Below are 24,034 nucleotides of genomic sequence, written 5' to 3'. Positions count from 1 at the left end.
AGTCAGAAGAAAGGCTAATTCTTTATTTATAGAGATATTTTATTAATAATTGTTACCACATGTGGTTATTGATTGAATTTTGTATTTCATTGAATCATTAAATAATTTTATAATACATTACGAGGTAATCTATATAAGGATAGCAAAAGCGTTCGTTGTTCATCGATTTCATTCGCTTATTGAATTAATCACTATGATTATGGAACAACCACTGATAATGTAATCGCATATTATATTGATTAGGCACGTATCATTGTTTAACGAACAACGCGCGATGCATAATTATGATCTGCTGTGCCATTTTATCTGTCATGTTTTTGCTTTACACTTTCATACTTTGCATATTATCGCGATGAAGCTTATCATGAAATATCTACAATTCTATTTCAGATTGTTCTAAATAGTATAATATTCGTGCAATTAGTACTTCAAAGCGTAATATTTAATTTAAAAATTTTGCGTTATAATATTTTTTATGTGAGTATTGTTATTCCTATTATTTCACTGTTCGCACACGCGAATAACAGAATCTTTTACAATGAGATTTTATTATAAAATTTTATTATAAAATTTCAAAAAATAAACCACCTTGTTTATCGCTGGTTTGTCTACCTTATCGGCTACTCTCGTTTTCGCCTCTTCTAGTGTACCCGTCGTTTATCGACAGTAGGAGTACTTGATGTTTCCTGAGCCTGAAGAACTGTGTCACCGGCACAATCGAATATACCAGGATTGATCTGCAGTCATAAGTTTGGTGAACTTACAAATCCGAGTACAACATATCCACGTTTTATAAACAATAATGCAATAAACATTTGAGGGAAAGGGGAACTAAGATACAATTTAATTTAAAAATAAAATAGAAAGAATACGAATAAGGAAAAAAAATAAATCTATACACGTGTCTAATATAAATGGAGCAGGATAGCGAAAATAAATTTATTTTTTATTTATATCTCTTAATTAAAAAAAGGATATGTAAAGAAGGATGTACAATGTACGTGTGTGATTTTAGGGATGTCTAATTAAAAAAGACATCACTTTAATATCTTTCATTTTAGAACTGTGAAAGGAATAGTTCGGAGCTGACTTAGACGTTCTATAGGATCACTTTAAAATTAATTACAATAGTATCTGACTTTTTTTTGTTTGAATGACAGGATGATGGACCTTAGATAATGGGTCTTAATATTGTAAATAGGACAGTGCGGTGCGTGAGTATTGATTGGAGCAAGTATTTATCAATGTCGATGTTCTGGCCGCGTAGACGATAGCATTATACATAATTCAAATCTCCGTGACCTCGATATTCCGCTATTGAATTTTTTCGTACAGTCGAAGTAACACGCCGGCGTTCTGGTATCGAAACTCGGCTGCATACTCGACGTTTCTTGCGCAAGCAGTCGTTTACCTTGCAACTCGAGTACACTGGGTGTACGTTTGATCGATAAATTATGATCGCACGACCAACGTTTTGTTCAGTCGAAAGGAAAAAAAACCGAATGGGAAAAATGGGGAAACGGAATAAATATCCCTGGAATGGATCTAAGAATCACAGAGAATCGTGGAGATTCGATTCGATACGGGAGAAACAAAAATCGGAGGACGCAAAGGTTGAACAGCGGGAGACTCGACGTACGCTTGAGTGAAGCCGGAACAAAAAAGAAATTCATCCTGCGATCGAAGGAGAAGGTCTCAGAAGATCGAGAGACCGTCTTGATCTCGCAGGAAACTTCAAGTCACAAGCCTTTCCTTCGCATTACGGATTGTGCACGCTATCCCATGTATTTGCAGAACGCACTTTGTATCGCGACCATTTCTGTTTGCTGTGCGATAAAAAGCGCGATAGACATGATGAAACGCTTTCATTATATGAGCTGGGCAAAATATGCAGCGATCCTTTTTGCAACTTTCAATATTTTTTAATTGTTTTCTCGATGCGCGGTCTTAAAATCACGTCGAATAAAAAAATAATCTTTATGGAGCAGACCGGGCAGACGCATTCTTTAAAACTGATTCTTTTCTAGTCTTTGTAGATATAATTTTCAGAAGATGAGAATAACTGCGATTGTGGAGAATAATTGTCCATAAATCAGAAATAAATCATGCTGTTCTATAGAATCATGATAATACGAGCTGGCGATAACTACCTTCGCGGTAATTCTCAGTTCACACGCAAGGTGCTTTAATTAAAATTCCATTTGCTTGTTCAGTTTAATAGGAAGTTTTCACTTGCCCAGGTGCTCCTAGATTATCAGGTGGTATCTGTCTATTCTTGTCTTTCTTATAATTCCGGACATACGACATAATTTAATTTCAACACTGAGCAAGCATTACGTAATAATAAAAAATAATTACATACGTTTAATAAAACATTATGGTAAAACATTTTTACAAAAATTTTTCAGTTTTTATATAAGTAATATAATTTTTTTAGAAAATTTCTTAAAACCAAAATGCATTTCCATTAAGAGAAAAATTTAAGTCAGTAATGATTTATTTTCCGTAAACTATCGCTACAATATTTACAGATTATTCTGATAATAATTACATACATGTTAGAATCAAATAATTAACGATTACAATTTATATTTTATTTATTTGCGGTTTGTTCTGTACAAATCAGTAGAGAAATATATTGTAAAATATTTAATATGTATCCTCTAAAACAAATAAACTTTTTTTAGTAATTGGGATATAATCAGGATTGACAAATAATTTTATCAAAAACTTAATTACATTCGACTAAAACTCTCTTCCCGCGATCATTGGTTGCGATCAAGAACGACTTTTATCAACGACTGAGAATCACTGTAGTTTCTCACCGATACCGCTGATGTGTCATTGGTAAATACATATGTACCTGTAACTTGCGTGTTATCAGCGTTTAACACGCAGCTCGCTCACAATCGAGTCTTCGCTCGCGTGAGAGGAAAGCCCGCGGAGGCTCCGTCTCTCTGCTCTCGCCAGTTTACGCGGCCAGTTCTCTCGTCCATTCTCTCTCTCCTCATTATTCCCTACTCTCGTCTCGCTCTTTCTCGCATTCCTAGTCCCCCCCAGCATTCTCTCTTTCTCGTACTCTACGTACATTATACGAACAACTCTTCGTCAGTCAGTACAGAGACATCGTTGCCGGCGCCTCGTCCGTCTCACTCCCTCCTTCTTTTCTTCTTTCCTCTTTCTTTCTCTCTCTCTTCTTCCCCCATCCTTTCAACCACCACCCTCCCTTTAATTTCGTTTAGTTTTTCTTTCCTCGTTAACCATGCCGTGTTATCATCTCCTCCAGAACCAGCGCTTGTTTCGGAGTTTTATTTAAACGTTCTTATCCGCGCGCGTTTGCGCTTCGTTTAAAGTCCTTCTTTATCCGTCTTGGTGTGCAAAGAAGAAAATGCCGCGAAAAATCGCGCTCCATTTGTTAACGGTGCGACAGTGGCAGTGACAGTGTGCTCGTGTCCGAGGTGTGACAACGATAAGAGCCCCTTCTCTCTACTTTTGTGATAAGGTGTTAATCCATCGCGTACCAGGAATACGCAAACCGGCGTCCTCGGTTTCTTCCGGCGAGTCGCGTGTTTTTCGTTAAATACGCTTGGAAGAGCATAAAAACAACTCGGTAGCTCGTTTCTTTTTTTTTTCAGCAACAATTGCGTTCGCAAAAGTTGCAACGCCTGCTTTCTGTCGTCGTTCTTTCGTGAAGTCATCTTTTATTCTCGTTCCCTGTTTCACGTTACATCGCCGATTTGATTTTCAAATAAATCCCAAAAGATGCGACGTGCGACACAACATAAATATGTAAATATCGTCACCTTTTCCGCAATCCTTTCGCCGTGACTTCGCTTTCCGCGATGTGTGCGTGAGTAGCTCCTGCAACAAACAGTTGGGTTGCAAGCGGACGAAGAGCTTGTAAGTTTACATTTTGCAACTTGTAAATCATGACTTACACTGTGTGTAAGTCGTGTCTATTTTTATCTCGTTCTTGCTTCGTGCATTCGTACCCAAGTGTGTCAATAACGATCTCACGAAGGTACTGCTCGGTGGAAATAATCGAGACTGAAAATGAAAGCGTTGACAACATCCCGGAGGATTATCGCGTACCCGGTCGAGTAATTAATGCTCAGGCAGAATCACAGATCGGCGTGACGATATCGTGACGGTGATGATTAAATTTAGGAATGATCGATGTAATCGCGAATGATGCCGTGCACGACGACGCGACGCCGTACACGATCGCGAGCATCGTTCATTATCATATTAGCGAGAATTGAACAGTGCTCGTTAATCTGTTAAACGTTCACTGACAGCTTTACATCCACCGTGCGATCGGAACCAGGGCACTCATGAAATCAATCTGTTTCTTGTTTATTTCGCCGGAGTCGATTTGGTCGCCAAATATAATGTTCGTTACAATGCGAGTATTAACGTTTATGCAGTTTAGCTTCTCCGATATCAATTACAAATTACAATAGTATCTATATTAGCTACATAGTTGTGTTAATATTTTTATTTTTATTTTTATTTTTAAGAAATGCAGATAGTGTTATATGTGAAATCTAATTATATAAAAATATAAAATTTTATATAAGATCCAGCCTTAATAATTGCCTGATGCTAATTATTCCATTATGCATTGTTGAACTTTCAAAATCAACGATTATATAATTTGACAATCACGAAACCGTTACGTTAATTGGCTTCCTTATCTTGTTATTGATTAGCTGGATTGAATTGAAATTATGGCAAAGATCGATTCGACTTATCTTAATCTTAGTAATTGCTTCTAGAAATATTGCTGTGACCGTATAATATTTTCGTTGTTGCATATTCATATAGTTATAGGATATAATTTATATTCATAGAATATCACGCGACATAGTTGAATTTATCGTCGTAGAAACTTGGAGGTTGTCTGCCTGTTCAAAGGAACCGACGTGCTCTTGATGGTTATCTTCAGACAACCACTCTTTACGTTACTATGCGTTGCATACTCGCGCATTTGCGCTCGTTACATATTATCTGCATGCGAATCGAGACGTGCGATATATCGTTGAACGGGTGAGAAGAAAAGGAAAAAGGGTATGAAATTTCCGCGAACTCTTTGGCGCTGGGAATTATTAAACGCCACATAGAAAACGTACGCTGCAGTCGCTATCGGGATGCACTTAACCACTTAACGCGGAAAGAAGCAAACCGGTTTGTGATGCGCCTTTTTATCGAAAATCGCATATCGCCGGTATTTATACACCGGTTTCCGTTGGGGATTGATGAACGAACAATTAATACATAATTAGACTCGGATAGACGCTGATACATAGACCTCGTTTTGTTTGTATAAAACGTGCCGACACACATCGGCGATGAAATCGCGCGCTCGTCTCGCGCTATCAGATAATATCATGCTCCGCACATTCGTTCCTGGAAATACGACTGCAGGATTGTGGTTTTCGTAAATACAAAATATGAACAATACTCGACTTGTGAATAGGCTGGCATAGAAAATGTTTGGCACAAAGACTGATATTTTTTTGTAATTCTAGCCAAAACAGTATGTTTCTCATCGAGGGAAATACATATTGAATGATGACTTTTGATCATTTGAGGTAGTATTATATTTTCTAATTAAGAGAGAGAGAGATTTCTGTTGTATCAAATATATGTGCATGATTTTGCGCATGGTGTGTCAGGAGAATTTATATTTTTTAACGACACAGAGAAATACGAGGGGTCAAACACTATCTTTCCTCGAATCTGACAAGTGTCTTTTTCTCTCCTTACGTATATCTGCATGCTATCTCGTCGGGTTAGTGCATTCCGCCATCGTATGCAAGCTGCGAGTCTCGATTTTTCCGGTCGAGAGACCGGATCGTACTTCAAACACGTGCAAACTAACTTATGACCTTTGCATTATCCATTTTGCCGATTTAATCTAACGCGTGAGAAGGGAATCGCTATTGTATCATACTGTATATCGGCGCGAAACGGAGCATCCAATAACGGAATTGGCTCTTTTAACCTAGAAACACACCAATTTTAATGAAACGCAAAATACAGTGCAGGAAAAAATCGCAATATAAATTTAAAACTTTTAAACATTTTGGAAAATAAGGCCTTCGATTTATGAAGATAAGATCAATTTTTGTAATATCTGTTTCCTAGAGCATACTGCTGGTAAATATATTTTATCCAGAATTGTTTTGGAACAAAAAGAGTTTTAATAAACCACGTAAGAAAACTTTAATAGAGTTTCTTCTCAAAATTGAAGAGACTAATTTCTGTTTCTTCTTATTGCGTTTGTTTGACATATTTCCGTGCAGAACAGTTTTCAATATCTAGGATAAATCAGATATATCGGAAAATTGGATTGTCTGCGCATACGAAAAGAATTGATATACGTCTAACATATGTTAGAATCAATATTCGGGGACGATCACACTGTTATAAGTATGAGAAATGTATCTTTGAATACGCATACATGGGTATATCGAGTTCGCACTCCAAAGGGCCACTTCCGAATCGTCCACTTGGGATGTTTAGCTATCTAATGACGATAATTAGATAATGAGTACCGCGATAATTAAGCAAGAGTGGCGGTACGCTGGCCGAACAAAGCGCGTTTGTCAATTACCGGCTTTGTTCTTCAGTTCCGTTTATTTCTGTGTCCCGACCGACTTGTCACGTCTCGCCAGCTCGTCGTTCAAGTTCTCTGGCTGATGATCGTGAAACGCGGATAAAAGATGATGGCGTTTCCGCGTTATTACCGCGTTATTCTCGCATACACTTCTTGCCGCCGTTATCTGCTAATCTACCGTCTTCAGCCTTTTTGCATTCATCGTACAGTCATTATACCGCGAAGCTAGTTACGTCGGCAGATATAAATTAATCCGGCAATAGGTATAATAGCGGACGTTCCGAAGTTCCTTGAACTTTTTTTCTAAACATTTTCATTTGTTCTTGTTTTAATTACGACGCAGTACAGGCCTTTAGTAAAATTAAATGAAAATATAAAAACTGAATTAACAAATATTTTGTAGAAAATATCGTGAGTCAAGTTCGTAAATATTTATTCGAAGCGAGTTCAAGTTATCGTAATACCGTTGTTTCATTATTAACGCATGTTGTAACGTATTTCAAGCGTGCATTGTATCGTTATTATGTAACGCTATTATGTTTCGCTCGCTACTTGTTTTTATCGTAAAAAGCACACATATATAGTATGTTGCTATTTTTGTTAAATGAAATGTCGTGTAATTCTAGGTAAAAAGAACCTTGTCATCACGTGAGCGTATTCTTGCAATTGCGACATAATTGTGCATACGTCGCGTCACGCTAGCAAGTTATTTACGTAATCGGCGGCGATAGCAAGCAGATATTTTGCGAAACGATCATACCGTAAGTTAACACCGGTGTATTGGTTTCACCTGTGAATATTACGTTTCTTTCGCTTTCGTCTCGCTCTTTCGCCGTGTCACCACGCATCGCGTTCGCGAGTAATACGAATAATACTCGAATCCTGGCCAGTCGATTGTAAACGCCTTCCGGGAAACGTCGGTGCGACCGCGCCGTTGCGCGGCTAACAATGTTAAGTTTTATTTGCGCGCAGCCTCGGACCGGAACGTGCCGATGAACGGTGCACTCACTCGGAGTGTCACGCGTTGCATCGGAATTAGATGCACTTGAAAGTGCGCCATGATAATCATTAACTCGCTTTTTCTTTGGCCTTTCGTCCTTTTTTTATTTTCTCTTCTCCGGGCGCAAAGATTTTAAGCATGGAAAGCGAATTATTGGAACAGAACGAATACTAAGGGGATTGTTTCATTAATTCCGTAACCGTTGTGAGCTACTAGATCTCTGGGTCAATACGTGAGAGTTTACGTACATGTAATAGACATTCAATAGTCGCACGAGAAGGTAATCGCGTTCGTCAGTTGTTTGTGGATTTATGCAATATTAAACGTATTGATGCCAGATTAATGACGAGCGCCTCCCTTCTTCTGGCAAACGGGAGTGTAACGTGGCAAAAAGTAGTTCATTTTGGATATTGCAGTTAGTTTCTGGGTTAACGCGCCATTAAATAAATATCACGTGGCACATTGCAGACTGCGCAATCGGCTGGAGTTATTACAATCGCAAAATTAGGCAAAGGGATTCAGTACGTGCCTCTCTCGTCGACCTTTTACTTTTCCCCTCTTGCGCGATGAAAGTATTCCGTCACTTAATTCTTTTCTGAGCGAAATGGATCTTTTTGTATCTTTTTTTTCGTATTCGTATATATATGTTTATCTTTCTTAGATGTACGAGAAGTTTTACTTCAGTTTTTTCCATTTATCTCTGACGTTACTTTTTAATAAGTAATTCGTCTTTCTTTTGCTAACATCTTTTCTTACTTCTAGTTTAATAATATGTTATATTTACAAGATAACCTGCTCTGATATGTATTATACACCCAAATTAATAATGCCTTCGGAAAGCTTCTGCCCTACGACCGTGAATAAACGTATTTCCACTTCTCTCCCTTTCGTCGTGTGTATCCTTGACGCTTACGTCACGATCCGGAGAGGGGAAATACGGGCGGAAGTGAGCACAACGGTATCACGGGGAAAAAGGGATTCGAAGTTGTGCGCGGTTGTGTATTCTCGTTTTAGACGCTTTGTAAGTTCCCGAACGAATTCGTTACGGTCGTTGCACTTTGCGACTCTACGCCGCGGCCGCCGCGATATCCTTCGAGAGACAGAGAAAGAGAGAGACGTTGACCGCGCGGACGAAGGCTACGGACCGAGGAGATTTTCCGCTTCGATGTTTAGAATATACGCGTATTTAGACTACACTCAGTTCGTTGGTGCACTCGCACAAATCTGGGAGCACTGGCACGTGCTCGTGAGTGTATACACGAGCGGCTGGTGCGCACATGGTCGCGTACGTGCACCACACGTACTTGACCGGGTCAAACATCGACGCGGCAGCCCGCAGCCACGATGGACTAATGGGAAAATTTCGAACGACCACGCAGACACTTATCTAGTTATCTCGAGTCCCCCCGTGCCCTCTCGACGCCTGATGTATCTCTGTATACATCGGAGCGTCTGGAATTGTTCATCGAATATAAAAGATAATATAAAAGATAATGGCATTAAACGAGGCGTCCCACTTGTATTCGATATCTTTTAATGGCAGATTCTTTGATTTTGACTTTTTTGTAACGAAAACTTCACGGTGATTATTATTTGTTGTACAGTTATGTAATGATATATGCAATATGTGTAAGAACTTTTTAGACCGAGATGATAAATTACCGTAGATAGCTAATATATTTTAAATAAAAAAATAACCGATTGTGAGAGCTTATCTCGATACTTATTCGATACTTTTCCCATATATTTTACTTTGATTTTATAAAGATAAAAGGTTTCTTTTATTTCAATCTTATGTTCATGAATTTTTAGCATTTTTTATCTTACTTTTTAATCATACTTTTAAATTTGTTTTTATCATTTTGTAAAATATATCTTTTGGACGTGTCGAGAAGATCACAATGAAATTCTTTCAGGCGTCCTTGAAAGAAGAACGGCGCTCAATAAACCAGCATGGAGCCGAAGGAAGGAGTCTTCGGTAGCAATATCTCGAAAACGGATGTACGGCCTAATCGAGACTCATTTAAGGGTGACGTGGAAGAAGCGAATGCAGGAAACGTGCGAGTTCTGTCTGTCGATAAAGTTACTGTTGAAAAAATCGTCCTCGAATCGTCGAACGGATCGCGAGAAGTATTGCTGACGAAGAACGAGACTTCGAGGAAACTGTCTCTGAGTTCGGAAACGACGTCGAATGTTGTCAAATGTGTGAAAGACGAGCGGCAGAAATCGGCGAGTAACGATAGATTTCGAGTCTCGTTACAGGAAGACGCGTTCACGTCAAAGTCAAAAGATACTGGTTTTAAGACCGTCCAATCGAAACTTCCTATTCCGAAGAGCCGGAAGAGCAACGGTATTTCAAGTGTTTCAAGCGAAGAGACTAGGATCAAGCCGATTAAGTTTGCTAAAAGTCCATCGATCAATAGCATCGTGATCGAAGGCTTGAATTCGACGAATGCAATTGTCAAGAAGAATACGGTGCCACCGAAGGTCCCGGAGAGATCTGCAACTAAAAATGAGCACGATTCATCTTTGATAGCGACTTCGGTCTCTTTCACGAAGGCAGAATCTTCAGAAGATTTATCGTCGAAAAGGGAAAAAGTTGTTGACAAGGTAGTGGCTGAGGTTAACCAAGAGCAAGAACTTTTCGAGACGAAAGACGTTGCGGATGATAAAAAAGGTGACGGCGGTATAAGCTCCGCCGAAATCGATAAACACAATGAGACGTTTGAGGCGACGAACGTGAACTGCAAACGTGAATCAGACGAGATTAAGAAGCAGGACGACGTTGATAGTCGCGGAGTTGACAGAGACGTGCGGGATCGCTTGGAGAAGAGTCAGGCGACTATCGACGATCTACAAAAGAATCTGAGCACCAAGATTCACGCCAGCACCGCGCAAAGCTACAAAGAGAAACTGTTGGGCCTTCAGGCGAATTACGCTCTGAAGCCGCCGGTTATTGCGGATTCGAACTGCAGCGAGAGATTAAGTCCCAGATTCGACAAGGATTTTCTCGAGAGGCACAATCTGGATAAACGGCTGAAGATCGAGGAGAAGAGGCTGCTGGAAACCGATCTCGATTACACGTCCGACAACGACAGAGCCAGCGAGACCGACGAACGATCGTCGAGTAAGGTCGACGTCAAACGAAAATACAGCGAGAAAGTGACGGAGGTGGAGAAAAGGTGGTCCGGAGAATATCTGGATAATCGCCTGCAACGGAATTCCTCGGAATCTTCGAAGTCGTCTTACGTCGAGGAGTTCGGCAGCGTGTCTTCGCGCGAGAGTATCGTCGAGGATCGCGACGCCCGGTTGCTTTTTGACCGGAAGCATCCGGAAGCGAAGTTCACAGAGAGGCGGACATCGATCGACGAGTCGAAGAGACGAACTTCGGAGGAGATCCTTGAGAACAGTACCGTGAGCACAGTAGACTCCGATTCGTGTCTGGAGGATAGAATCAAGGCAGTCGATGAGGACATCGCCCAGGTGGCGAATCGAGAAGACGAAATACAGACGGATGATAATGACGATATCGATGAATCTGATCGAGCTTACGGCGACGAGGAAGATAAGGATTGCGTTCGAAATAAACAAGTAGAGAGAGATACAAAAAAAATTGTCACAACAACGGCGATAGTTCACGAAGATCTAAGCTTAAGAGAAGAAAATATTAAAAGTGACGCAATTAACGTTACCAGCGATTCAAATTCGAACGAAGTAAAGAATAATTGTAAAAAGGATATCGAGGAAGCAAAAAATGACGAGATACTTCTTTCCGATAGAAAGAATCTTTTAACTGAAAAGAAGAACGACAAAATTTCCAATTCTTTTACAGTTAATTCGAAAAAATCCATTGATCCGACCTTCGTTCGGAATCATAGCGGCAAAGACGGTTACGCAAATCTTATAAAGGAATTCACGATGGAGGCGGGATCGTCTAAGGTGAAGAAGGAAGAAAAGCAGAAGAAGAAGCTCGGCTTTCGGCGTCTATTACCGGCTATTTTCTCCCCGAAGGATTCTCGAAAGGATTACAAGAAGAAGGAGCAGAAGGAGCGAAGGAGGTACGAAGAGCGACATTTTACTCGTTATCAGCAAAATGGAAATTACACGAGGTCGCCGGACACGATGAACCTGAACGAGGACATCAAGAGAAATGTCAAACTGGACAACAGTCTGAACGGTTCCATCATCGAGGAGAGATTGGACGAGATCAAGCGCGAATTGTTTCCCGAGCAGGGACCAATTACCAGTACACCCGATCACTTCCTTCAAACGGACGACACGCGACTTCTTCGCGAGAGAACTCGAGGTCAAAGGACGTACACCGCTGACTCCAGTCTCAGCTCGATCGCGCCGGACGAGAAATGGTTGGAGCGAAGCGGACAGTTCGGTATCTCGGCCGATATCGAGCAGAATACCGCTCGATACCGGAAGTACGAGCAGAAGCAGAGACGCGAGGAGCAGGACATCCGGCGATACGGCCATCTGGAGCGCAAGCACAGTCTGCAAGAGCCGAGTCACGGCGCGCGTACTTACATTTTCCAGAGAAATCACGGTGCCTCCGGTCGAATCTCGGCGCCGCCCGGAGAACGGTATTTACGGTCACGAGTTATTCATCCCGTCGACAGGCCGCTACCTGAAATCCCGCAGTCGCGAATCGAGCTGTCGAACTACGAAAATTACCAGGACGGCGTTGATCAGCTGTGCGACAATCTCAGTGGGTTTGACGTTGCTGACAACGTGGATTACCGTAGTCAGTCCGGGTTTTACCAGAATGACAGGAGCCTCGAGGTAGGTCTGATCCACAGTCCGCCGCAGTCGGTCGCTGCGCAGGTTAAAATCACTCGACAACCGATCGTGAATCAAAATCAGAGAGCGCCATTGATTGGGAGAAGCACGAAGTATCCGTCGTCCGGTTCTAGCCAAAAGTCCGGCGATTATGCCGACTCAAGTTGTACACCTAACTCAAGTCAGAAGAGCGAGTTCTCGCCCACTAGCTCGAAGAGCGGCGAGTATTATTTGAACTCGCCTCGTAGCAGCGCTCGAACTTCGCCTGCCGACCGGCCGCTTTTCGAAGATGCGCGTGAAGGGATTTACGAGAACCAAGGTCAAACCACGACTTCCCAGTCTTCCGATAACTACATCGAGGAACACGTCTACGATGAAACTCCGTCGTCACCGTGTCGCGAGGAACATTTTACGAGCACGGAAGCATCGGAATGTACAGCGGAGAATTCGCCGGAGAAGACAGACGATTTGGTCTTCGATCAAAAATGTTTATCGAATCAACGATCGCCCTCGAAGAATTGTTCTTTCCAGTATTGCGAAGATAATGAAAATGCTCGAACAGAGTCGAAACGTGAAGTCGAAAAATCGCGTGAAGATTGTTTAAAGAGTTACGAGAACGCTGACACAAATTTGAAGAATGACTCATTAGCGTGCAATCAAGCTGAGAGATTATCCATTCAGAGCGTATCACCATCGAAACCTGGGTCGACAATAGCGATGTCCCCGTCGATGGGATCTCGAGCTCGGAGATCACAGCCCGACGATCAAATCTTGATAGCTTCGCCCAAGCGAGAAGTCATCTGCCAGTCACGAGTTTCTCGGCCATTGAACGAGGCCAGGCTCTGTGACGCGGAATCGCCCGTTCCTATAGCGGATTCGCGCAACGGTATCTCTGGCATTGTTCCAATTGAAGCGCGAAATCAGTACGGCGGCCAGAATTCTTCCCCCACGGGAAGATCTATTAGACAAATGAGTACATTGTCCTCCTTCTCGAAGGGTATCTCACGTCCCGAGCCGATTTACGGACATCGCGGACAGCCGAGTCCATCTCGCAGTAACGCGGCAACTTTGGAGATGAGAGAAGGCGGACGCGAGAACGATCAGTTGCCGCCACCCGATCCGTACGGTTCGACCAAGCCGTGTCGCGACATCGACGAGAGAATAGCTCGGGTTCAAGGTCGGAATTCGACATCGCAAAGTCCACAGTCGTGCGTCTCGGAGACCAAACAAATGGTTAACGAGCCGGCGAGAGGAGTAGCACGGTCCCCGATACGCGAACCGGCTCGAGATATTTGTCAACAACGGCGACTCGATGCCGCTCAGCAACAGCGAACCCCGTTCACGGCGACCGCGTCGTCGTTGGAGGCTCCTCAGTCGTCGCCGACTGCGAGTCAGGACAAGATGTACATGAGCGCGAGTTCGCTTCAGCGCGAGCCGATTTACGAGCAACGCCAACGGCAGTATCCACCGCAGCAGCTACCGCGACAAGTTCAAGAGTTGTACGTTCAACGAGTCGCCGACACGACGTGCGGTCAGCAAAGTCATCCGACTTGCGGACTATTATCGCCCTCGAAGAAAGAGACCAGGCAGCATTTGGAGGCATTTTATTGGCAGCAAAAGGCGCTGGAGGCGCATCGGAAGTCGGCTATCCCGTCGGTCACCCCATCGGCGAGCCCCGGTCCGAGGCAAATCGCGCCGAAGATCGATTTGCCAGAAATGAGAGAGGCGGTGTATTGGCAGCAGTTGAAGAGATTGGACGAGGAGCAGCAACGGCGGATCTACGAGCAGAATATGATGGAGGACGGGCTGTGCGAAACGTATCACAAGACGAGAACTGGAAGCCCCGCGATGCCGACCGCGTCACCAAATCAAGCATTCAATTTCAACATGACGGCGCTCGGCCCTGTTACTCGCGGGGACGGATCTTACTGGAGTAACGTGCAGCAACGTCTCAAGATGAGTCCGACCGGAAAACCGCCGTTAATGCAAGCTCAAAAGGGCCAGAATCAACCGGTACTGATAGTTAGGCCGCAGCAGGCGCTGCGGGATCGTCAGGAGATGTCGATAAAGTCTATAAACCCGCGTGATCCCGCGGTATACGACGCTCAGAGATCGAAGAGCGCTTCCCCGCATTTCCACAGAGGCGACATCGAGCGCACCAGTCTTCACGTGACGTGCAGAAAACCTGTCGCGGATAGAAGAACCGGCACGGCATCCCCGGCGAGGAGACCGGAAGTCGGCGGGGTTTACGAGGAAGACGGCAACGACAGCGAGGGCAGACCTCGACCACATCCTATATTTAAGAGAGGAAGCCTGATAGGAGGCGACTCGATAGACCAGTACGGAAGTACTGGTCCCAAGAGAGTCAGTTTCTCTAATCAACCGAACGCCGGGCCGGATTTAGCGGCTGGCAACTGGCCGACCAAACGTGGAACGGCACCCGAGCCGCCCACCAGGCGACACAAAAGCGAGGACAGCGCCTCGGATACCGACTCGGTGTTTTTGCATCAAGATCGACACGACGGAACTCAGGACGCTTCCTACGTCACCCGCAACGCGGGCCCGTCTTCGAGGTGTCGCTCGGACGGCAGCTGCTCGGAGCAGGAGTACGACGCTAACAAACCCCTGCCTCCTCTGCCTAAGGATTCCTTGATAATCACCCGCCGTGGAAACAGTGCCAGGAATTACGTCTGCAACGATGCCCGATGGAACAACGAGGAGCAACGCGGCTGCCGGCGAAAGCGGGGTGGTGAGTCTTGATTTATTTTATTTTTACTAAAAATGCTAGATCAATCTACGTTGGACACGCTAAAATTTATTACGAACGATATTTTAGAAAAGAATTGTTAACATTTTATGCGAATTGCTTTTCTCTCGTGAGATATAAATAATGTTGAAGTTTAAAAAAAAATCTAGAACAAAAGCCACAAATAAATTACTCCAATTAAAAGAACAATTTTTAAAGTCTCAGTAACTCGTATTGTGTGAGAACTCAGTCGCGAAATCGTCGATATGAGAGAAAGATCGTTTTGCATTTATCGTGCTGCTGAATCGGCGGGAAGTCGCGAGAATAAGCGCTCGGATGCTTTTTCATCAAATAATCCCGGGCGAGGGTGCGCTTCGCAGCTCGTAATTCGGTAGACGATATGCACGAACCGCACGACACGACTGCGTATGACCGTGCATTCGAATGAGCCTCTTAAGACGCGGAGACGTGTGCATCGCGTTGGGGCACGTTCGCGTTAACGAGGGAGAGCGAGAGAAACGTTGTTCCCCTCACTATACTTCTTCGAATCCGCACAGACAGTGGGGCACTAAGACGTGCGGGTCTTACGTGGATTTGCCGTTTTCCGTGGGACCACTGCGGAATCTCTCTTTCGCATATATATGTAGATGTACAAGATACCGAATTTTGGTCTCGCGTTTACCTAAATTCCTTCTTCCGCTTGCTTATTCGCTTATTTAGCCAATCTCTTGCTAAGTCGTTTGAAACTGTAAAAGCAGCGCGCGGTAAACCAAAGATGACATTATCGGCTGGCTGAATTTTAAGATTAACCGCGACTTGCTTTGTCACTTGAAAAGAGAGAGTTCACGAACCTTCGTGACTACGCAAATGCGCTTTTGGTCTCACTTCCTTTATTCGATGAAGTTACAAAGTCGCCCTTCAAAGGCCGCATTTTAATGTATCCTAGTGCTATTACCTTCTAGTTCCTTCTCGTTTCTCGTTTGAAAGCTTATTTACATTTGTTTTTGTTTAAGAACACCGAAAACAATATATTAAATTGATGCTGTTCAAAGAATTTATTGCGTATAGTTGTTCTGATCTTTAATTAAATTTTTTAAAGAGCGCAAAATTGGATATTATAATAAATATAAATATATATATATGTATTTATTTCTTAAAAAATTGTTTAATTTGATTAAAAAGCAATCTAGCTTATTGTCTTAGGGTTAAAATAAAGCAAAGTATAAAAATAAGCAGGCTAATATATATAAAAATATAAAAACAAAAAGCAATTTAAAAATACAAAAAAGCAGAAGTTATTATTCTGTTGTTACTAGATCGATACATATTCTTTTGATATATAGTTTACAGTCCCCTTTTAATTTTCATTTGGAAAGAGATGGAGCACGTTAATGTTTGACGTGTTTTCAAACATTTAATAGAATATAAGAGCCATATATTATCTCAGATTATTAAGTAGGTAGAATGACGGCCCTCCGGGCCGTAAAGATCTTTCCGCACGGCGAACAGAGTAATTAATCGCTCGTTTAGACTGCGGTAAATAAGGTCACTGACATTGCATCCCGGTAAACTGTTCGACCGATGCGTAAGACGTCGCTTCATCAACCAATGCACTTTTGTACTCCCACGCTCTTCCGGTCGTGCGATGCATCGAATCGCCTACACGGAAGAGAGCTTCGCGCAAAGCACGTTGTTGATAATAATGTTGCGTCACACGAGACGTTACAATTAACGTTGAAATAAATTACAAGTTTACCATATACGCGTTGTGCGCAAAGCAGCCATTTTTTTAATTGTAGTTTTCACAGTACTAATTTCTTCGTGTGATTGAATTGCTCGTGTCTATCTAAAACTTGATAAATACAAAATGTAATGTAGGTACTACATGTACGGCTAACCTTTTTGTGCCCTCTTAATCGGTTAATTGAATAACCTGTTTGTGAAAAGTTGTCTGATAAATTTTAAAATAGCCATTGTTGTCTCTGGAGTACCTTTTACTTTGTAAATGAGGGCACCGAGGAAGAAAAATAGCTGCGTAAGAAAACAAAACGTTGCAAGGTATGAGGCTCAGTCTCTATTTGTTTCAACTCCGACCTCATCTTCACGGTCATTCATGTAAAATCCACGACGTTGCCTTGCTGCATTGCATTAGAATTTTATAGCTCCGAGAGTACACTTACAGAAAGTGTGCGCGGCTCCGGATATGTCACAGAAAGTCTTGTTGCCCGACAAAGATGTCCTCTTTGATTCTCGGCAGAGTTGAACGAGCTGAATTGCATCGCATTTAGGACTTACTGACTAAACTAGCTTGGCTGTTGAAAATACGTAATATATAATAATAATGCAACGTAGAATAAAATAATAAGTTTCACTTGCTTTTGAACATTCACAATTAAATTGATGTATATACGCGATATATCAAAAGTATAAGCAAGATAAGTTATTATCACATTTTATTTTTTTTCCGCTTATTTTTTTGAGCTATCATAGCTTATTACTTTTATGCAAAGTATACACGGAAAAAATAATGTATTAACAACATTAGTCTAATTGGAAATAATCTTGTTAACTCAATATGTGTGTCATGCTTTTATTTTAATAAAACAAGTATTTTGCTTCATTAATACTATTGAATTAATAAGATCATTTTCAATTAGAGATATAATGCTGTTAATAAATTCTTTTTTATGTAGGTACTATACTGAATATTTGTATATATTGTGTCACGTATATACACACATTTTTACGATTGTGCTACTTTAGATGGGCGGGAGTGAATATATTTCTGTATTGATATATAAGACTGCTAACTGTATTTCATATAGGTTGAGCGAGTTCAATGCTCTTTTCGTCACCATCAAATGATAGGCAAAGATCGAGAATGATGATCGAGTTCTTTTAGAATTTCTTTTCGGTCGAAGGAGCGCGCGTGAGATTTTCTCTTTCCCTTTATTCTCAGTCCGCACCGACGTTGGTTTCACTGGGTCTCCTCTCCGAGACGAAGCGGTGAAAAATCGGGGATCAAAAGACGACGAGCGAGGACATTATCCTTCCTTTAATGCCACTTGAACGCCGAACTGGCACACAAACGATTCCCGAGGACAAAAGAATTCCTGATGGGGAAATAGAATAGTAGTTTGCCGAATTTCCCCGCGCGCGTTGCACGGCGCAATATCTATGCAGATTAACCGACTCGCAGATGCAGATTTGAATGTTCGATGTTTGGAATTGAGAGTCATGCCAACGCATCCCGGCCTCATAACGAAGGCAAAACAACGATCCGGCTATCTGGCGTAGTGGTACTAGTTTTATCCTCATTAATTACGTCGTTATCCAGGCTTGCGATAGATAATTGATCACGTACGTATATCCAGGCTTGCGATAGATAATTGATCTTTCTGGTTAATCCTTGCGCAATATTTTCTATTAGTCATCGGATGGACGATATACATGCCGACGTATTGTCACGGGACTATATTTGAGAAGTATATATTGACATATAAAATCGACATATTTCCCAAAAGAAGAGACAATTATTATTTTAAACTGTTTGATTTTTTCTTGAGTTATTGACATATTTTGCAGACTAACGTGAAAATTCACGTTTGAACTGTGGGAACATTTCAGTGAATTTGACAGTTAGATGTCACTATAAAACCTGATGTAGATGTAGATATTGATTTAATTAGTACAGCTTTGATTTTAGAAGCAGATAATAACGAGTACATTTTTTAAAAACAGTTCTTTAAATAAACGTATGCAATATGAATATTTTTGTTGTAATTAAATGTTTAGTATTTATACATGTAAACGATATTGTTAATTACAGTGTAATTTCCTTTTTTTACGGATGGATGTGTCGATTTGAATGATAGAAAAATTGTGAACTTTATTTGCGAGAAAGACACTGTTTTACGTAGCACAGTTATTTGTTAGCTATACGTTAGTGTACATTTTTTTATGTAACAGTATATCGTAGAAAAAAGCTTCTCTTGTTCCTAGAAGAAAATTTACAAACATACAAATAAACGTTGCAAACGCACGAGGATAAAAAAATGCAATCTCATACAGTTGTCAGTAAAGAAAAATATCACGCGTTCAAATATCTGATAAGTAACAATAAGGATAATAAAAAAAAAAAACACTTCTCTTCAGATAGAAAGTTTAACAATATTTATTCATTCAGGAATTAAAAACTATCGGGGTTCAAGCGCAAAAATGTCTTCTACGAAACTTGTCTTTTGACAGGACACGTTTCCTCCCTCTGTTCATCCTTGTTCTATTTTCCCGCGCACCGCTTCATCCCTTGGCGGGATCGCGCTGCAACCGCGGCGAGATCGCCGGTGCACTCCATCCGGCGAGAAATTACGCCCTTCCGCGCCCTTCCGCCCTGCATGGTGCGTGTCACTGGCTGCGTACATGCATCCGGGGGGTCGCTGGAGGTTGTCGAGGGAATGGCCGAATGTTTTCTATCCGGTCAGTACCGTTCGGGAGAGAGAGGATGCGAGCCTAGAGGTGGGCGTTCGGGATCGATCCCCGACCCCGACTCCATTCCCGTGACGTCACCCGAAGGGAAGATAGAAGGAGAGAGGAAGACGCCGGGAAGGATCGCAAGTAGGAGGGACGGGGGATGGTATAGCCGGGACTTTCCGGGCGTCCCAGCACTCCCAGCGACGTATCGTTCTCCTCTCTGATGGTGCTGCCACTGCTGTTGCTGCTGCGGCTGCTGCAGGTGCACCGACGTGTGAAACGACGTGTAGCCGGCGCGGTAGTCGTAGTGGTGGTGGTAGTGGTGGTGGTGGTGGTTTGTACCTCACCGTTTCCCACATTCGCCCCTCTCGCATGCGGGCGTCTTTTTCGAAAAGTACTGATCGATCGCGACCTTCGTCGCCGAGAGTCGTCGCGGGCGAGAAGTACGCGCCACTCGTCTCGTAGACAAGTCACGGTGACATAGTCTCCGACCGATATATCTGAGGGTGGAAACCGCCGGGTTCCCCAAGAGTACAACCCTCGCCGGTGGTAGTGGTGGTGCTAGTGCTGCTGCCGCCGCCGCCGCCGCTACGTCCTGCATCCCGTTACCGCGTCCCGTAAAACGACGTGTAGGTGATATGGTCGCAGTTGGTCGTGGTGGTGTGTCTCGTCTTTCAAGTTCGTCCCCCCTTTGAACGTCTGTTGGCGGACCATCGACCGTGATCCTCGGCAAACGTAAGGGACCGTTCGCCGGATCCGTCATCGTCATCGTCGACGCGCCTAATCGCCACGATAATCGGTAAAATATTGTGCCGACCATCTTGATTGTGGTCCCGTTGCGGCACAGTGCGGAGCAACGTGGAGCTCGGTACCTGTACTTTCGGTTTCTCTATTTTCCGATTGATACTATCAATCTCTCTGACACGGGGGGAGGTTACTCGATACCACGATACTCGGTGATCGGTGTCCATCAGGTCCGGGATCGTTAAGGTGCGAACGAGAGATGCGGGCGATGTCCGTTGTCCTCCGTGACAATCGTATTTGCGCATCGTATCGATTAATAGTTTCGAATATCCTTGGAAGAAAATGGAGAACGGGACGTCGCCGGTAGTGCCCGTGCTGTCCGGTGCAGGCAGCAATATGGTGAACTACCGAGTGCCTTGACCTCGGTGCGGTCGCCGTCCGCATGTGGAGTAGCGCGTATATAGCGGCTATCCTCGATATTTACGCGTTCTTCCTGTTTCACATAATCCCCAGGAGAGTTTTCAGTATCTGTTATGAATGATATGGTTATGTAGGGCATATAAATGTATCGTCCATGAAATAACATACCGTAATCGCGATGCTGCTATACCGGCACGAATATGTTATAATTCATGCAATAATGATCTTTCGTATATCTCTTTTGTAATCGTAATCTCAAATATTTGATGAACTCGGGGTATTCAGTAATCATCAACACCAGTATGATTCCTTAGATATGAGACACTAATCGATTTTTAATTTTTTATTACTATTTGAAAAAACTACGTACATTCTCTTTTTTAAATAAATTCTTGTGGTATCCATAATCATTCAATAAGCAAATATAAAATAAAGTTTAAAATTAGAAAAGTGACGTGCGATTTATAAATGTGTAGCAATGTAGATTAAGAAAATAATTCTGACACGTAACGTTCAATTATCAGTCGTTTTTACATAAATTGTTACTGAATAGAGAATGTACAGTAATCAGACAGAGATAACGATTCATTATTATATCAAAAGATATTATTTCTCGAGCAGTGATAAAGGAAACCATAATCTATCTTATTCTTCGCAGACAGGGCGTGAAAAATAAGAAAGTGACAACTCATTTCCCAAGTAAGTTTTGTTCTTAGGCAATATAAGAGATATACTTAATAATTGTGAAAAAGAAAGTAAGAAAATAGAGCAGAGAAGAATAAGGACGTTGATTTATTATTATAAGAGAAGAATAAAAAAATTAGTCCTTATTCTATTGTACCAATGTAAATCTACTCCTGAATTTCTTGTCATTTTGCAAAGCAATAAGATTTAACGTTGCACTGTCGAAATAAAATTTAAGATGATCTTATTGCAACATAAACTAATTTCCAAATGCTAAGTATTAAAAGCTAAATAATGACTTGTCACTTTATTCGGCTTTGACTATGCCGATAGATAGTGCCTCCGTTTTCTTTTACTTAGGAAGTACCTTTGGAGTTTAATAACAGTCGCATTCGCGTTTACAAAGCGTGACTTGAGGGCATAGTTACGGCTAGTTTGTTTGTTGGAATTTTCCCAAAAAGCCATACATCGACGCGCTTGAAATCATGTAGCCAGATGCAAGTTTCAATTCGATCATAAAGTATGTTTCGCGGTTAGCCTATAAATCAAGATGAACGAATCAGAGTGAAGTGGTCTCGGCGAGGGATAAACGGCCAAAGGGGTATTGCCAATCGAATGATCCGCGAATCTCTTTGCCGCGGCACTCGTTCGTTCGTTCGTTCGTTCGTTCGGTGACGAGGTATCGAAAGGCAATAACTGTGCGAACTGAAGTAACGTTCATTTGGCGCACGCGAACGGGCAATCACGAGCAATCCACGAATCCAATTAATTATCGTTTTACCAAGGAAGTAAAAGATCCAATTAGTCTTGTTAATTAACTGGCACGCAACACCGAGCGTCCTTCATTCGCTTTTCGGAGATCGTCGTGACATTTAATGTGAGTCGCTTCTTCGGAGGTATGTAGGCGGTATCAATAATGGTCGTCCTTCATTTTGAACCTAACCCGTCCAGACTCGTCGATATTCTTTGGCTCGATGGTATTGAATGACTAGCGCGATTATTGCGGTTTTTTGGGAGGGGGACGACGCGAATTTCTGTTTTGTCAGTTAAAACGGCCGCGTTTATAAAGGCAGTTCGCTAAATTTGCTGGTTTGCGCTTTTCAATTTGATCCGCTTTGATATGGTAAAAGCCAATGAACGAAATGTCTATCAAAGTGATTTCTGTAGCGAGCGATGTTACATGAATTATTAGTTTGAAATTATACGCTTTGTGTAATGTTATGTTAGTTCGCATTGCTGTTTAACGAGAATGTTACCTGTTAATTAATTTTGACCTTTTATCTTATCACGATCGTATGAAACAATGTATCTGATGATTGTACCATGAATTTCGTGTTCGGATGATAAAATCAGTATAGCAGAAAAATTGATCGTTTAATCTTAAAAACTCTATATATTTTTTAAATCAATACATTTCATCGATATTATCGTCTAATTAGCACGATTGATCGTTTCGTAAATAGTGACGCAATAACGATGGAAAAGTAAAGGAGAAAAGTGAAAAATGTCAGAGGTTTCGCAGTTGGGATTGTTGTATCATGAAGCTAGCGGCTCTTTTAATATTGAGCGATGATAAATGACGTCTAATTAACACAGTCGATGCCCTTGGCAAATTGTGATAGAATGACGTAGGAGAGTTCGTAGACGGCAATAAAAATCGTAAATCCTGGAACGGAGCTCACAGTAGTCGGAGAAGTAGCGCGCTATCTCCATCGTTTTCGGCGTATACTATCCATCATCGCTGTCTCTCGCAAACGTCTACGGTTTCGTTTCGAAATGCCAGCAAGCGCGCGAACGGATAAACGAAGTTATTTTATGACGCGATGCCCTTACAACGATGAACTGTCATTCTTTTGACCCGCTGATCCGATTCGTAAGCAGCCGTTCCGTAAAACACTCCGCGATCGGAAGGTGACAAAGTCAATGGCGCCGAGACGCTGCGGCGACAATTGCGATATCCTCTATCCGAAATCGGTCATCGCCGATACGATCGGATCCAGTATAAGGTTGCGTTTCGTACAACGCGGCTGGTACCACGGGATTTCCATCCTCCACAATGGCTCCTCCATTTGTTAACATCGTCGATAAACTTTCTTTTGCCTCGAGTTTATCAGGGTAAACTCTCTCTTTCGTCTCTTCGATAATAGAAGACCTTACATGAATATATCATGAACAGATCCTCGATCTTTTTTCGACCGCTCTCGCCACCTTCGAAATTATTTAATAGGTAGAAATGGACAGTATCACTCGGTTACGAAATTAGAGATGGTCCCAGTCGCATCGTTTAACTAGAAATTGCTTCAGTAGAATCGCATGCTTGTAACTGACGAGAATCCAGATTGAGAAAGTGCTTGAAAGCACTCTTGATGACCATGGTTAGGAAAAAGATATCTATTAAGCGACTATATCTTTAAATGACGGATTAAAGACATTGTAAATATTGCATGTAATAACTTTAAATATTATTGATTTTTGATAATTGCTTATTATCTATAATTATACAAATTTAAAGTATTTAACATGAGTTGAACATGGTGATATTCCTATGAGCACATTATAAGGA

The 24,034-nt window shown here is 42.1% G+C and overlaps 1 protein-coding gene across 2 annotated transcripts in view; it reads left to right on the top strand.

Annotated features, from left to right (window-relative positions):
- LOC139816126 (uncharacterized) overlaps window positions 1-24,034 on the top strand; it is a 205,194-nt gene that overhangs the window by 5,763 nt on the left and 175,397 nt on the right. For both annotated transcript variants that reach the window (XM_071783470.1, XM_071783471.1), the window contains exon 2: window positions 9,539-15,156. In XM_071783470.1, coding sequence (XP_071639571.1) covers window positions 9,576-15,156 — 5,581 coding nt within the window. In that variant the 5' untranslated portion in view covers window positions 9,539-9,575. The remainder of the gene's footprint in view (window positions 1-9,538; window positions 15,157-24,034) is intronic.

This window comes from Temnothorax longispinosus, chromosome 7 (genome assembly GCF_030848805.1).
Source record: "Temnothorax longispinosus isolate EJ_2023e chromosome 7, Tlon_JGU_v1, whole genome shotgun sequence".
NCBI classification, from domain to species: Eukaryota; Metazoa; Arthropoda; class Insecta; order Hymenoptera; family Formicidae; genus Temnothorax; species Temnothorax longispinosus.
The sequence above is the reverse complement of the archived record's forward strand: the minus strand, read 5'-3'. Positions and strand labels throughout refer to the sequence as shown.